General features: G+C 53.4%; 1 protein-coding gene across 1 annotated transcript; it reads left to right on the top strand.

Annotated features, from left to right (window-relative positions):
* The first annotated feature begins 1,050 nt into the window (after positions 1-1,050).
* On the top strand, positions 1,051-16,460 carry LOC144717529 (solute carrier family 2, facilitated glucose transporter member 5-like). Its single transcript, XM_078592924.1, has 13 exons — positions 1,051-1,141; positions 2,380-2,478; positions 2,959-3,119; positions 3,305-3,429; positions 3,735-3,880; positions 4,253-4,385; positions 4,951-5,138; positions 11,416-11,526; positions 12,434-12,535; positions 13,633-13,708; positions 13,956-14,083; positions 14,501-14,595; positions 15,123-16,460. The coding sequence occupies exons 1-13, from the start codon at positions 1,082-1,084 to the stop codon at positions 15,283-15,285; spliced, it is 1,587 nt and encodes a 528-aa protein (XP_078449050.1). The 5' UTR covers positions 1,051-1,081; the 3' UTR covers positions 15,286-16,460.
* Positions 16,461-17,149: the final 689 nt, after the last annotated feature.

Below are 17,149 nucleotides of genomic sequence, written 5' to 3'. Positions count from 1 at the left end.
ATCCATCCTGGGTTTAACCAGGCTGGATTGTGTGAGGAGCTCACAAATCCTTGAAAGATCTGGGCAAAGTCCCATCGGTGAACTCCTCCGGCAGGCAAGGCTGCGTTGGCTGGGTCATGTAGCCCGCATGCCCAGCCACCGCATGCCTAAACAGCTTTTGTTCGGCCGGATCGAGGGGGCTAAACGGGCGCGGCACGGGCTAGAGAAGAGATGGAGTGATGTGGTACAGGAGGACGTGGAGCTGAGTGGACTTGCCGATGACTGGTACCAGCGGTGTCAAGATCGGCCTCGGTGGAGGAGGCTCGTGAAGGACGCTCCTGGGCAGTTGGAGGCAGTCGCCCTCCAACAACAACGGAGGGCGGAGGAGCGACGCTCACAACAACGGAGCGCCGGGTGGCTAAAGCACAGCAAGTTGGTACAGTAGGGGGCACAGGTGGTGCATCAGCCAGTCATCTCGGTCATCTCAGTCAGTCTACCCGTGGCACCTGGGTCTGCCCCGTGACCTCCTGCCAGCGGGCGTTCGACACTTCACGTGGCCTCAAGGTGCACATGGCCTGGCACAAGCGTCGTGGTGAGTCACCGCCACTTAGTGGCGAATGGCGGTTGTTGTTTGTGTCTGTGTGTGTGGGGCTGTGTGTGTGTGTGGCTGTGTGTGTGTGTCTGTGTGTGTGTTTGTGTGTGTGTGGGGGGCTGTGTGTGCGGGATTGACATCTGCGGCAACGAGCGTTATAGCTCATCGGATTCCTGCCGAATAAATAAACATTCTGATTCTGACAGCACTCAAACTCCGGAGTGGTTGGGGCTGAGCGGTGGGGGAAGGGGGGGGTTGAGATCTGCGCGTGGGGGGGAGGCGTCTCGGTGGTGGTGGGGGGGAGGGGCCTGGGGAGGGGGGAGGGGTCTCGGTGGTGGTGAGGGGAGGGGTCTGGGGAGGGGGGGAGGGGTCTGGGGAGGGGGGAGGGGTCTCAGTGGTGGAGGGGGGAGGGGTCTGGGGAGGGGACTGGGGAGGGGGGGAGGGACACGGGGACTCAGCGGCGAGTCCCCAGAGTTGAGGACCGCGGGTTGGACTCCAGGCGAGGAGGCAATGGGCTCCCTGTCGGACAGCATTCTGGAGACCTCGGAGACACTCACGGAGACCAACGGGGTGAGTGGCGACTCCACCAGCGTCATCATCACTTTGAACATCATCATCACTGTCAATATCAACACGATCATAGCCATCAGCACTATCGACCCCATTATCAACAACATCATCATCATTGTCCACGACTGTCATCATCACCGAGGCGAGCGGGTCGAGTGAGCACGGTTGGCAACGTACGGTGCAAAAGAAGTTCAACGCACATCATTTCCACATCATCATCCTCGCCATCATCATCATTACGACAAGCATGTCTACACCACCGTCGACACTCATGTCTACACCACCATCACCATCAGCATCGTCTCCATCACCGTCGACACTCATGTCTACACCACCATCAGCATCAGCATCGTCTCCATCACCGTCGACACTCATGTCTACACCACCATCACCATCAGCATCGTCTCCATCACCGTCGACACTCATGTCTACACCACCATCAGCATCGTCCACCATCTCCCCCCGTCCTGCGCTCGCTGGGATCCAGCGCCGTGGAGGCGCGGGTTGGTGGGTCACGCACAGATTTGTTCAACTCCAAATCCCCGCGGGGCTCCGAGTGTGGCGAGACGTGGGCAGCGCAGCAAGGTGGCTCTTGACGCGATCTGTGCGGAGCCACGGCTCGTCTCAGCCTTCTCCGATGTCCTCACGCACGACTTTTACCGGGACAAACGCAACACAACAACAGCGTGGCCTTAACACAACAACAACAACAAAGTACGTGATAGGCGACGTTTCGGGCAATGGCCCTTATTCACAGTAGAGAGAGAGAGAGGCCAGAGAAGTCCAGGTGGGAGTGAGTTGGAGACGACACTTTAAACGCCATGTGGCCTGGTCGCTTCATTGGGAGGGCACCAAATTGCCCAAACATCGCAGTGGCTCAAGACCCCCTGCTCTGTACGGTACGAAATAACAATCTGAAATAACAATCTGAAATAACAATCTGAAATAACAATCTGAAATAACAATCTGAGCATCACACAGACGGACTACGGCCCTCGCGACACAGCGGTTCGTGTCGACGAAGATGGAAGCATCGGTACGACGATTCTTACATCTCCCATCCCTGCCCTCCTCCCCCTACCCGGCCTTGCCCCTGCCCTTGTTGCTGCCCCCCTCTGCCTGCCCTCCCACCCCATGCCCCCTCCTAACTGCCCTCCCATCCCATCCCTCACCCCTGACTTCTCCTCTCGCTGCCCCCCCCCCCTTGCTCCCCCCCTCTGTCTCGCTGCCCCCCACAGCGCCTCACGTGGTCGCTCTTCTCGCTGTCGCTGCTCGTGTCGCTCGGCTCCTCCGCGCTCTACGGCTACAACCTGGCCGTGGTGAACGCGCCGGCCGAGGTGAGGTCCGCGCCGCGGGTCACAGCGACGCGTTACGCCGCTTGCCGCGTGACCGGTGTGTGCGCGGTTCGGCTCGGGCGGGCCGCCCCGGTTAATACTGCCGCCCCTCGCCGTCTGCTTCACTCGCGGTGGACGACGAGAGGGGGAGCCGGTGACGTCGTTGGAGACGAGTGGACCCCCGTGTGTGCCCGCGGCGTCACGGTTCACGTTTTACTAACTCGAAAATTACTCAAATTGCGATTACACGTAGCAGCAATTATCTCCCTCGTGTCTCCGTATCCCCATAACTCGGTGTCTTCACGTGTCCCCCAGTCTCTGTGTCCCCGTGTCTCAGTGTCTTCACGTGTCCCCGTGTCTCAGTGTCTTCACGTGTCCCAGTGTCTCAGTGTCTTCACGTGTCCCCCAGTCTCTGTGTCCCCGTGTCTCAGTATCTTCACGTGTCCCCGTGTCTCAGTGTCTTCACGTGTCCCCGTGTCTCAGTACATCAAGACGTTCTACAACTCGAGCTGGGCTGGCCGCTACGGCGCCTCGCTCGGCACGGAGGGCCTCACGCTCCTCTACTCCCTCACCGTCTCCGTGTTCGCCATCGGGGGTCTCACGGGGTCCTGCCTCGTGGGGTTCCTCTGCTCGCGGCTCGGCAGGTACCCTTGTTTCCATATCCCCGTGTCCCCGTGTCCCCTCTCCCCCTGTCCCCGTGTCCCCGTGCCAGCGGGCTTCTTGTTATTTGCTCTGTTTTTGTTTTATATTTTATAAATATATACACACACACATATATATAACGAACACCACCATCATCTCCTGGTGGTGGTGGTGGTGGTGGCTGCAGGAAGGGCACGCTGGCCTACAGCTCGCTCCTCGTCTTCCTGGCCGGCGCCCTCATGGCTGCGAGCAGCGCCGCTCGCTCCTTCGAGATCCTCATCCTGGGCCGCCTCGTCACGGGGGTCCACTCGGGTACGAGACCCCTACAGACCCCCCCCCCCACACAAGGGACCCCTACGGGACCCCCCCCCCCCCACAGATCAGTCCACGAGACCCCTATGGATCACCCCCCTCACACGAGAGACCCCTATGGATCCCCACCGGGACCCCTACAAATGAATCCACGGGAGCCCCTCCAGCTCTGCTGCCCCCCCCCCCCCCCCCGTGTCCCCATCATCTCCGTTTCTGGGCAATGTTCTCACCATGACCCCCACGTGGCTGCGTTGTTGTTGCATTGTCCCCGTGTGTACCCCCGCCCCCCCCCCGTGCCCCACCAGGAATCGCTCTGAGCGTGGTCCCCATGTACCTCGGCGAGGTCGCCCCCAAGAACCTGCGCGGCTCAATGGGGCTCGTCCCCTCCGTCTTCATCTGCTTGGGGGTCTTCCTCGCGCAGTTCTTCGGCCTCAGGGAGGTCCTCGGCAAGGTGAGCGGAAAGCCGCGGAAGCCCTCTCGCCCACATCTCACCTGGGGATAGAAATGTCATTTCAGTTCTCTATCCCCCCCCCACCCCCCCATCAACGACGCTCCGGTGGGTGGGATTAGAAATCCGAGGAAGCACTTCATTCTGCGGTATATTCACCCGGAATATGTGTTAGAAATCCACAGAAGTCGTCTAACATCGTGGTGCGTTCACACATCTGCGTGTATCTGAAATCCATGGAACCCCCCCCCACCGATTAACTGCATGGCACGTGTTAGGAACACGTGGAAGGCCCATGTCTGACACCGTGGTGTCTTCGAGATGTGTGGCAGCCCTCACACCTGACCCCATGCCCTGCGTGCGTGCGCGAGTCAGGAGGAGTCGTGGCCGCTGGTCCTGAGCCTCATCGTGGTACCCGCCTTCATCCAGGCCATGCTGCTGCCCTGGTTCCCGGAGAGTCCCCGATACCTCCTCATCGATTGTAGGGACCCCGTGTCCGCCAGGCGAGGTGAGAGGAGCCCGGGGCCCTGAGACGCCGGGGGAGAGGGGGGAGGGGTGGGAGGTGCTGCGCATTGAGCGCCGTGACGTCACGCAGCGACAGCGCGATCGCAGCTCGGTGCAGAGGTTCGCGGTTCGAATCCGGCAGGCCGCACCGGTTATTACTGCGGGTGTACTGCGGGTGTACCGCCTGCTTCACAGCGGATGTTATAGATCCCGTGACAGCATGGGCCATGAGTCGACCCAGTTGTGCCGGCTTCAGGGTCCAATTTTGCTCAATTCGAAGCTCACCCCACAGATTGCTCATTTTGGGATCACACACACGCAGCCATTGTCTCCCCACAACTGGCGGACGAATGCCACCAGGTCACTCCTACAAACGAGACTCGTGCTGGTCTCCTTCGAGTTCTCACCTGGATATCAACAACATCGATGGCACGCGGCGCATTGCACGTGGCGCGCGCGCGTCGCCCTCTCTCGCGGGCGCTCGATAACGGACGCGGCGGTGCGGGCGGTGCGACCCGTGGTGTGCCCCCCCCCCTCACCCCGACCCCCCCCCCCCCTGTCCTCCCCAGCGCTCGTGCGACTGCGCGGCACGCCCGACGTGCAGGCGGAGATGCAGGAGATGCGCACCGAGCAGCAGTCGCTGCTGGGCGTGCGCTGCGTGGGCGCGTGGGGCCTCCTGCACGACCGCTCGCTCCGCTGGCAGCTGCTGTCCGTGGCGGTCATCAACCTGGGCATGCAGCTGTCGGGCATCGACGCGGTGAGCTCCGCTCCACGTGCGGCGCCCGCGCCTCGCAGCGGGAGGCCGCCTGGGTTCGATCCCCGAATCGGGCGTCTCCACGTGTGGAGTTTGGATGTTCGCGCCCTGTGAGCACCCCCCCTCCCCCTCCCCGAAAGCCTCAACGGACTGTTGGGGCACGTGCTGTTAGCGAGTGGCAACCTATGAAGGCCGGCACGCACACAAGGGGGTGGGTGGCCAGCACCACGCCCGGCCGCCTTTGTCTCCCCAGTGGCGATGTTCATTTGAGGCTGGGTCGATTACGTGCCTGGACTTACTCAATATTACACACACACCGACACGTAATACAAACCCCTTCTCACACCCACACACACAGATACACATCTGTACACGCACACCCATACGTACGCACCGCTACATGCGCACACCGTGCGCCACGAGTCCATCCTACCGCCATCAGCACTGCCCGGCAGTGTCCTCAGCCCTGATATCTGCCGCTTCCGCTTGTCCACTTCACTCATCCACCTATAGTACTCATCCATCTACAGTACTCATCCATCTACAGTACTCATCCACCTACAGTACTCATCCACCTACAGTACTCATCTACCTACAGTACTCATCCATCTACAGTACTCATCCATCTACAGTACTCATCCATCTACAGTACTCATCCATCTACAGTACTCATCCACCTACAGTACTCATCCACCTACAGTACTCATCTACCTACAGTACTCATCCATCTACAGTACTCATCCATCTACAGTACTCATCCACCTACAGTACTCATCCACCTACAGTACTCATCTACCTACAGTACTCATTCATCTACAGTACTCATCCACCTACAGTACTCATCTACCTACAGTACTCATCTACCTACAGTACTCATTCATCTACAGTACTCATCCACCTACAGTACTCATCCACCTACAGTACTCATCCACCTACAGTACTCATTCATCTACAGTACTCATCCACCTACAGTACTCATCCATCTACAGTACTCATCCATCTACAGTACTCATCCATCTACAGTACTCATCCATCTACAGTACTCATCCATCTACAGTACTCATCCATCTACAGTACTCATCCATCTACAGTACTCATCCATCTACAGTACTCATCCATCTACAGTACTCATCCACCTACAGTACTCATCCATCTACAGTACTCATCCACCTACAGTACTCATCCACCTACAGTACTCATCCATCTACAGTACTCATCCATCTACAGTACTCATTCATCTACAGTACTCATCCACCTACAGTACTCATCCACCTACTGTACTCATCCACCTACAGTACTCATTCACCTACAGTACTCATCTACCTACAGTACTCATTCATCTACAGTACTCATCTACCTACAGTACTCATCCATCTACAGTACTCATTCATCTACAGTACTCATCTACCTACAGTACTCATCCATCTACAGTACTCATTCATCTACAGTACTCATCCATCTACAGTACTCATCCATCTACAGTACTCATCCATCTACAGTACTCATCTACCTACAGTACTCATCCATCTACAGTACTCATCCATCTACAGTACTCATCTACCTACAGTACTCATCCACCTACAGTACTCATCCACCTACAGTACTCATCCATCTACAGTACTCATCTACCTACAGTACTCATCCACCTACAGTACTCATCCATCTACAGTACTCATCCATCTACAGTACTCATCTACCTACAGTACTCATCCACCTACAGTACTCATCCATCTACAGTACTCATCTACCTACAGTACTCATCCATCTACAGTACTCATCTACCTACAGTACTCATCTACCTACAGTACTCATCCATCTACAGTACTCATCTACCTACAGTACTCATCTCCCTACAGTACTCATCCACCTACAGTACTCATCCATCTACAGTACTCATCCATCTACAGTACTCATTCATCTACAGTACTCATTCATCTACAGTACTCATCTACCTACAGTACTCATCTACCTACAGTACTCATCTACCTACAGTACTCATCCACCTACAGTACTCATCCACCTACAGTACTCATCCACCTACAGTACTCATCCATCTACAGTACTCATCCACCTACAGTACTCATCCATCTACAGTACTCATCCATCTACAGTACTCATTCATCTACAGTACTCATTCATCTACAGTACTCATCCACCTACAGTACTCATCCACCTACAGTACTCATCTACCTACAGTACTCATCCACCTACAGTACTCATCCATCTACAGTACTCATCCATCTACAGTACTCATTCATCTACAGTACTCATCCATCTACAGTACTCATCTACCTACAGTACTCATCCACCTACAGTACTCATCCATCTACAGTACTCATCCATCTACAGTACTCATTCATCTACAGTACTCATCCATCTACAGTACTCATCTACCTACAGTACTCATCCACCTACAGTACTCATCCATCTACAGTACTCATTCATCTACAGTACTCATCCATCTACAGTACTCATCTACCTACAGTACTCATCCACCTACAGTACTCATCCATCTACAGTACTCATCCACCTACAGTACTCATCCATCTACAGTACTCATCTACCTACTGTACTCATCCACCTACAGTACTCATCCACCTACAGTACTCATCCACCTACAGTACTCATCCATCTACAGTACTCATCCATCTACAGTACTCATCCATCTACAGTACTCATCCACCTACAGTACTCATCCACCTACAGTACTCATCTACCTACAGTACTCATCCACCTACAGTACTCATCCATCTACAGTACTCATCTACCTACAGTACTCATCTACCTACAGTACTCATCCACCTACAGTACTCATCCATCTACAGTACTCATCCATCTACAGTACTCATCTACCTACAGTACTCATCTACCTACAGTACTCATCCACCTACAGTACTCATCCATCTACAGTACTCATCCATCTACAGTACTCATCTACCTACAGTACTCATCTACCTACAGTACTCATCTACCTACAGTACTCATCCACCTACAGTACTCATCTACCTACAGTACTCATCCACCTACAGTACTCATCCATCTACAGTACTCATCTACCTACAGTACTCATCTACCTACAGTACTCATCTACCTACAGTACTCATCCACCTACAGTACTCATCTACCTACAGTACTCATCCATCTACAGTACTCATCTACCTACAGTACTCATCTACCTACAGTACTCATCTACCTACAGTACTCATCCACCTACAGTACTCATCTACCTACAGTACTCATCCACCTACAGTACTCATCTACCTACAGTACTCATCCACCTACAGTACTCATCCACCTACAGTACTCATCTACCTACAGTACTCATCCACCTACAGTACTCATCCACCTACAGTACTCATCTACCTACAGTACTCATCCATCTACAGTACTCATCCACCTACAGTACTCATCCACCTACAGTACTCATCTACCTACTGTACTCATCCACCTACAGTACTCATCCACCTACAGTACTCATCTACCTACAGTACTCATCCATCTACAGTACTCATTCATCTACAGTACCCATCCACCTACAGTACTCATCCACCTACAGTACTCATCCATCTACAGTACTCATCCATCTACAGTACTCATCCATCTACAGTACTCATCCATCTACAGTACTCATCTACCTACAGTACTCATCCATCTACAGTACTCATCTACCTACAGTACTCATCCACCTACAGTACTCATCCATCTACAGTACTCATCTACCTACAGTACTCATCCATCTACAGTACTCATCTACCTACAGTACCCATCCACCTACAGTACTCATCCACCTACAGTACTCATCCATCTACAGTACTCATCCATCTACAGTACTCATCCATCTACAGTACTCATCTACCTACAGTACTCATCCATCTACAGTACTCATCTACCTACAGTACTCATCCATCTACAGTACTCATTCATCTACAGTACTCATCTACCTACTGTACTCATCCATCTACAGTACTCATCCATCTACAGTACTCATCCATCTACAGTACTCATCCATCTACAGTACTCATCCATCTACAGTACTCATCCACCTACAGTACTCATCCATCTACAGTACTCATCCATCTACAGTACTCATCTACCTACAGTACTCATCCACCTACAGTACTCATCCATCTACAGTACTCATCTACCTACAGTACTCATCCATCTACAGTACTCATCCATCTACAGTACTCATCCATCTACAGTACTCATCCACCTACAGTACTCATCCATCTACAGTACTCATCTACCTACAGTACTCATCCACCTACAGTACTCATCCATCTACAGTACTCATCCACCTACAGTACTCATCCACCTACAGTACTCATCCATCTACAGTACTCATCCATCTACAGTACTCATCTACCTACAGTACTCATCCACCTACAGTACTCATCCATCTACAGTACTCATCCACCTACAGTACTCATCCATCTACAGTACTCATCCACCTACAGTACTCATCCATCTACAGTACTCATCCATCTACAGTACTCATCTACCTACTGTACTCATCTATCCGCAAGAGCCACGCTGAGTCGTGGGACTCTTAATGAGGAGGGCGCTGCCTCCTTGGCTGACGACGAGGAGAGACGTCCACTGCCTCTTACCCAGGCCTCGTGAGCTCGATATTTGGGGTTTGCGGTGTCTCTCTCCCCGTGGTCGCGAGGATTTTTCTCTGGGTCCTCCGGTTTTTTCCCTCCTCCATTTAGAACCAAAATGTGTCCAGAGTTTTTGGCCGCGATACATTTCCACGTGATAAGCCACTTCGTTGAGACAACATTTGTGTCCATATCGCTTCTGGAAAAGAGCTGTATAATAGCCTAGTGGACCTTATCTGGTAAAATAAAAAATCAATAGCTCAGAGTTTAGTTTATTTTTACGCAATTCATGATGAGTTGTGTTTGTTATCCACGTGGGGAGGAAACCGGAGCACTCTGAGAAATGAAACGCCTTGCACGAGAGTGGAGTCCTTGACGATAAACATCTGCCAGTTCACCCAGCGTTGGTTGAAGCCAGAGTTTGACTCTGCTGATGAGACACCGCACGTCGAAACTGTATTGATCCAAATGTCGCTTGAAATGTTGCACTCCGAAAAGGCTGTGCAGTTGACGGGATGTGTAACATTTTTTTTCATTCTTTTTAATGTGGAAGGACAGATATGTGAAGATGCCATAGTTGTCTACTGCCGATTGAATCTGTGGGATGAGGAGAGCGTTTGTCTTTGTCTCATGGAGGGAGGGGAGAGGGGGTGGGGAGCCGCAGGCCGCGCCGTGTTTCACGCTCATCTTGTCGCTTCGTCACGAACCCAAAATACCACGGAGCGCGGCGCCCCAGGCTCCCGGCCCGGTGATCATTCTCCCTGTGGGTTCTGTCTCCCTGTGTCTTTCTCTGTCTCCCTGTGTGTCTCTCTCTGTCTCCCTGAGGGTCCCTGTCTCCCTGTCTCCCTGTGGGTCCCTGTCTCCCTGTGTCTTTCTCTCTCTGTCTCCCTGTGGGTCCCTGTCTCCCTGTGTGTGTCTCTCTCTCTCTGTCTCCCTGTGTCTTTCTCTCTTTGTCTCCCTGTGTGTGTCTCTCTCTCTCTCTGTCTCCCTGTGGGTCCCTGTCTCCCTGTGTCCCTTTCTCCCTGTCTCCCTGGGTCTCTGTCTCCCTGGGTCTCTCTCTCCCTCTCCCCCTGGGTCCCCGTCTCCCTGGGACCCCGTATGACCATGCTCCTGTTTTTCTAAACCCCTGTTTCGCAGTGCCGATTGAGTGCCGTATCAGTGTCCCTGTGCCCAAGTACTGTCGTGTCCCCGAACCTCCACGTGCTCTTGGCCCAGTCCCCCCCTTAAGTCTGCCACCCCATGTCTCCATCTCCCCATGGCTCCGTTACTCTTCCCGTGCCGCCGTGTCCCCTAAACCCCGCGTCCCCGGAGGTATCCCCGTGTCCCCGCACCCTCTGGGTCTCTTTGACCCCACGTCCCCGTGACCCCTCTCTCCGTTCCAAGGGTAGGACAAACAGGATCGGTTCAATTCCCACTCTACAGAAGGAACTGTGTTGATCTTATTGTGGAGAATTATTACAATAGAAAGCATCCCTCTTTGTCACGAGGGTCCTGCTGTATCGGGATGTTTGGCCGATTCCATGAACGAGGGACTGACAAACAGACATGGCCAGCGTTGAGGATCATGTTGTTGATGTTTCTTTCAAATAAAACGTCGCTTTCACTGCTCGGATTGCCAACGAATGACTGCAGCCGTGACCCTTCGAACCCACGCCCCTTGCCCTCCTCTCTCACCGCAGATCTGGTTTTACACGAACTCCATCTTTGCGAGCGCGGGGATCGGCGAGCTAAACTTGTCCTACGTGACGGTGGGGACGGGCGGCATCGAGATCCTCGCCGGGGTGCTGGGGGTGAGGCCCCCCGAGACCCCTAAACCATCCCCCCACCCCGACCTCCACTCCATCCTGGTGACCCGTGAACTACACCCAAAGCAGCCTCGTGGTCTAGAATCGATCCGAACCCAGCCTCACGACACCCCTTCGTCAGCCAGCATCCTAGTGCTGCCCTCTCCTGTGTGGGTCAGAGGTCACGTTAGGGGACCACAGAGGTAGCTCTGCAGTATTCACTTCCTTGGGCCGTTCTCCAACACGAAGGGGCCGTTCTCCAACACGAAGGGGCCGTTCTCCAACACGAAGGGGCCGTACTCCAACACGAAGGGGCCGTTCTCCAAGGGATCTGGAATGGATTCGTGACGACGCGACGCCGATAGCGTGATCAACTTGTGAGAAAGACCAAAACAAGCTGGCCTCGTGACCCCTAATCCAGCCTCGTGACCCCTGAACCAGCCTCGTGACCCCTAAAACCAGCCTCGTGACCCCTGTACCAACCCAAAAACTTAATGTATGCCGAAAACAACCCTAAATCACCCCATAACGTTTAAGTCAACGCCTAAACTAACTTTTAAGCTATCATCTACAATAAACGACCTTATCCTATACAACAAACTCAACGCATTCGTCAGGAATACCGTGGCCTTTAAAGAAAAAAATATATACTTGGTGACGTTTCGGCGCAATGGCCCTTCCTCATAGCACATAAACAAACATAAAAAACATGAATCCTCCAACAACCATCTTGTTCAATCAACTCCTCTCGTCTCCGAAACCACCTCCTCCTTTAAGCGCCACCGAGAGATGGGGCCGTGACTGATGTCCACGTGTGTCCGTGTATCTCCCTGTTTCCGTATGTCCCTGTGTATCACCGCGTGTCCCTGTGCATCCTTGCATGTCTCCCCCGTGTCTATCCCGCGTGTCCCAGGGTCTCACGATCGAGCGGCTGGGCAGACGGAAGTTGCTCATTGGGGGGTTCGTGCTCATGGGGCTCTGCTCGGCAGGGATCACCTTCTCCCTGCTGCTCGAGGTGCCGCCCGCCGGGGCCGCGAGCGCCACCACTAGACACCCAACGCGGAGGAGCTGGGGTTAGGGCCAGTGGCTGGTTGGTTAGGGCTACTACTAGTGGTGTGCTGGTTAGGGCTACTACTAGTGGTGTGCTGGTTAGGGCTACTACTCGTGGCTGCCACCGCCCACCCTGCTGCAGGCTGCAGCGCCTCTCCACCGTGGCCGCGCCTCTCTCGCGTGGTCACAGCGCCTCCTGGTGGCGCCCCCGGGGAGAGGACACACTTGCCCGTGCGCCGATGTGTATACATGCGTGTACACGCGTACCTGTGTGTACGCGCGTTTGTGGAAGTTATCTGACCTATCACTCCATACGAAGCTCCGGGTCTTTTCGGCCGAAGTTATTCCCGCCATTCTCTAAGGTTGCAAAATGTGGACCTCTTTCAAGGAACATCTGTGCCGGTTAGAAATATTCAGGCTGACCTGGCTACGATCCATCCTGGGTTTAACCAGGCTGGATCGTGTGAGGAGCTCACCGATTAGTTAAGGATCTGAACACAGTCCCATCATCCTCTGGCAGGCGAGGCTGCTTTGGCTGGGTTACGTAGCCCGCATGACAAGCCACCACATGCTCAAGTAGCTTCTGTTTGGCCAGATAGAGGATAGTGGGGACTACACGGGTGCGGCATGGGCTGGAGAAGATTTGGCAGATATGGTACATGCGGAACAGGAGGATGTGAAACTGAGTGGACTTGCCAACTGGCACCAGAGGTGTCAAGATCAGCCTCCTCTGTGGACGAGGCTGATCTTGACCACCCATTAGGAGGCTAATGGGTGGTTGGAGGCATTCGCGCTCCATCAATAACGGAGGGCAGAGAAGCGATGCTCACAAACATTAGCGGAGGATCGGGCGGATGAAACGCAGCAAGTTGGCAGAGTAGGAAGCACAGGTGGTGCCACTGCCAGTATCCCGTGACCTCCTGTCAGTGAGCCTTCCACACTTCACGTGGCCTCAAAGTGCACCCAGCCTGACACAAGCGCCGTGCTGACGTCACCGCCACTCTGTAGTGAATGGCAACTGTTGTTGTTGTTGCTGTAGACGTGCCCCCGTGTGTGCCGCAGGACACGGTGTCGTGGATGCCGTACGTGAGCGTGGCGTGCGTGGCGGGCATCATCGGCGGATTCTGTATTGGACCAGGTCAGTAGTACTTGACCCCTGATCTCTCTACCCATTGACCTCTGATCATTGTACCTCAACCCAGGGTCATTCACTCTCATCCCTGACCTGGAGCTGCCCTCCATCTCCACAGTCCACGTTGACCATCACGTTCCACTGTCAAGATCAGTGTCATGGTCAGCGTCAGGCGACATCGCACTGACAGGGGTCAGGGTCTGCACATCTTTTTTTGTATCCCCTCCACCCCCCCCCCTCCCGGACCCCACAGCGGGGATCCCGTTCATCATCACGGCAGAGCTGTTCAGGCAGTCGCACCGCCCGGCCGCCTACATCGTGGGTGGCTCCCTCAACTGGGTGTCCAACTTCACCGTGGGCTTCGTCTTCCCCTTCCTGCAGGCGAGTGCGGAGGGATGGTGGTGATGAGGGAGGGCGAGAGGAAAGGGTGCGGCCGTGTGATGCATGTGTGGTGTGGGGTGAGGTGTGAGGATGTGAGCTGTGGGGTGAGAAGGATGTGTGGGTTTAGGGGGAACAGTGTCACGTGAGGGGTGAGGGGTATCTGGGAGCACAAGTGGTACATCTGCCAGTCGTCTCAGCCAGTTAACCCACATGGCCTCAAAGTATACCTAGCCTGGCACAAGCACTGAGGTGATGTCACCGCGACTTGAGGCTGAGTCGACCTGGTTAGAGCCCACGACCGGTTTTGATTGTAATTGGCCGTGAGTGAGAATTAAACTCGGGTTGTCGGGTTGGTAGCGCAGTGCGCTGACCGCTACTCATTCCCACACGATGTCACCCCCTCCCTGGTGCCACCAGGAGAGCGCGGGCCCCTACTGCTACCTGGTGTTCGCTACCGTGTGCATCCTCACGGCCATCTACGTCTACCTGGTGATTCCCGAGACGCGCAACAGGTGTGTGCCATCGAGGTGTGGGTGAGTGCGTGGGTGAGGGTGTGAGTGAGTGAATGAGCCACCCTTGCAGTAACACAAGCGACTGAGCGCGGTGATAAAATTATAAACGGTGTTATTGCCAGGGCAAAAACATTCTCCCCTCTAGTACCCGATTAGTGCGGCAAAGATGTTCGTGCCGGTTTGAAGTGGCAGGCCTCATGTGACCCTCATGGGCTTTGCCCACCACTACCCTAAACCATGGCTTAATTTTCAGCCGGGTTTGTCTGGGATGGTGACTCAGGAAATGTCTGCACCAGGCACGCCACATCCAGTATACCCCTCGCTATGACTAAGGATGCTAGTCTCCTATCTACTTTAGTCTTCGAGCGATCTGAACTTTTTAAAGCTCTGGGTAGGCCTCATATGGCCTTTGCGGAACGTCTAAAATGAAGTTGCAGACGGTGTCTGGCCCACGGGTCATTAGTTCCCCCCACTTCCCTGAACCCCATGACCCCTGACCCCGTGAACCTGTGACCATCTCCTTACAGGACGTTTTTGGAGATCACCGAGATGTTTGGGCGAAGGAGCCAGGCTGAGGGTGAAGGAGCGACCGGGTTACCCAAGTGGCTCCACGCCATCCGACTCCGCCGCCTCTCCTCCAAGGCCCCGCCGCTCGGCTACGGGGCCCTGTATGACAGCCTGAGCATGTGAAGGCACGAGAGGGACAGCATGTGTGCGAAATATCTTGAGTAAGAGAGACAGTATGTATGTGTAACAGCATGAGAGCATTTCAACCTTTTGTGGGCGGTGCGGTGTGGGGGGGGGGGGTGCACACAGGCTGAGGATTAGATACTATGCAGGAGAAATGCCGAATGTAGGCGGGAAATGCTAGCGCCACATTGCGTTGACAAAACACCACGACACAACACGAAACAAACACCTTGCGTACACAACTCACACTGATGCAATAACAAACATGAGAACCAATGCATCCGATTGAAGGATTGACAAATTGGGGCCCCATGCCATCACCACAGCTCAGGATCAGGTCTCCACGATGTCTGTAATTAGTGCGCTGGGTCAACTCACGGAACGCATGCATGACAGTGGCACATGTCCACCTGTTGCGACTGCTGTTTTAACAACAGCCTCGTGGCAATAACGCGCATGGGTTTTGTAAAGTCCCAATATCCATGAGAGCCGAATGACACAGACAAGGTCATTTCACCACCACCGTATATTCAAACAACGGTGAGTGTTTACGGGGCGATTTGTTCCAGTAGCATTCGCCAGGCGTCGTCGTGCTTCTAATACCCACAATACATGAAGACAGTACATACCAACCGCATACTGTGGGTGATAAAAATAATCAACAGTTCTAAGGAATCATCATCGTCAGCCATGGTGTATCCAATGCTGGATAGAAGGCTGCCCTCCGTCTTCGCCACCCCTCGTCTGTCGTGCGATGCCACAACCCATCTCGCCTCTGCATCCCAGGCTCATCTCGGAGCTCCGCGTCCGCGGTGGGCATCCTCCCGGGAGTGATTCCCTTCTTTGGCTGAAATTCTATCACCAGCAATCGTCGATTCAAGCAAAATGTCTCTGGCCAAGTCAGCAAATGTCAATGTGATGTCTCTAGCGTGCATTGTTCTCTGATTTATGTTCCTCTTTCCAGTATGCAACTCGCCATGCTTTCCTGTGTTCTTTTAAAGATTTAGTTTTTATTTCTTTGACAATGTTTGTGTTTCTAGTCCGTATTATCACCACAGATCATTTTACACTCATTAGAAACTTCCGCAAGGCACACCTGGCCTCCTGGGGAACATGCCAATGTGGACCCAATGTTCCACGTTCACTGGTCTATTGCATTCCATTACGAATAAAGAAATAAAATCCTTATCATCCTGCTTTCATTTGCATCTTTATTTAATAAATTTGATCCATGTTTTCCTTCAATAATTACCCTTGATACACACCGTGTGACATCATCATTCCCTGCTGTGTACCTTCCCAACCATTAGTTTAAAGTATAAGATTTTACAAAACAAATGAAGACCTACCACTTAAAATGTAACGTTACTTTAAAACAAAGCGGCCTCTAGTTTTGTACGTGATATTGGTTTGTATTACGCAGTGAGGCACACGGTTGATTGGCGCTAGTTGTGTTCACGTTCTCGATGGGTGAAACATTTGCGTGTCTGGCGAAGTGAGGGCATCACTACACAGTTTATTGTGTTATACAAGTGAATACGCTTTTTATATTTTTAAATGCCAGTTGCTGACCACAGGCCAAAAACGCCAAGCGGCCAGCAACAAACAGCACAACGCATCTTTTAAAAGGGGCGTGATTAAGGGTAACCGTGAGGTCATTTCGAGATAACTGTGAGATGACTGAGATAAACTGAGGTTACCATGAGGTCAGTCTAAGATAACCGTGAGGTCACTGAGATAAACTGAAGTAATCGCGACGTTTCTCTGCTTCCATTGTCTCGGGAGTTGGCCCGCCACACGGGGCAGGCAGAAACACCAAAAGAATGGAGGAAGCCAAAGTCATCGCAAGAGCTTCCCTCCAGTC

The sequence above is a fragment of the Lampetra planeri genome, chromosome 4, assembly GCF_965212315.1.
Source record: "Lampetra planeri chromosome 4, kcLamPlan1.2.h2, whole genome shotgun sequence".
Lineage (NCBI taxonomy): Eukaryota > Metazoa > Chordata > Hyperoartia > Petromyzontiformes > Petromyzontidae > Lampetra > Lampetra planeri.
Note: the sequence above shows the minus strand (reverse complement) of the source record. Positions and strands in the feature narration are given on the sequence as shown.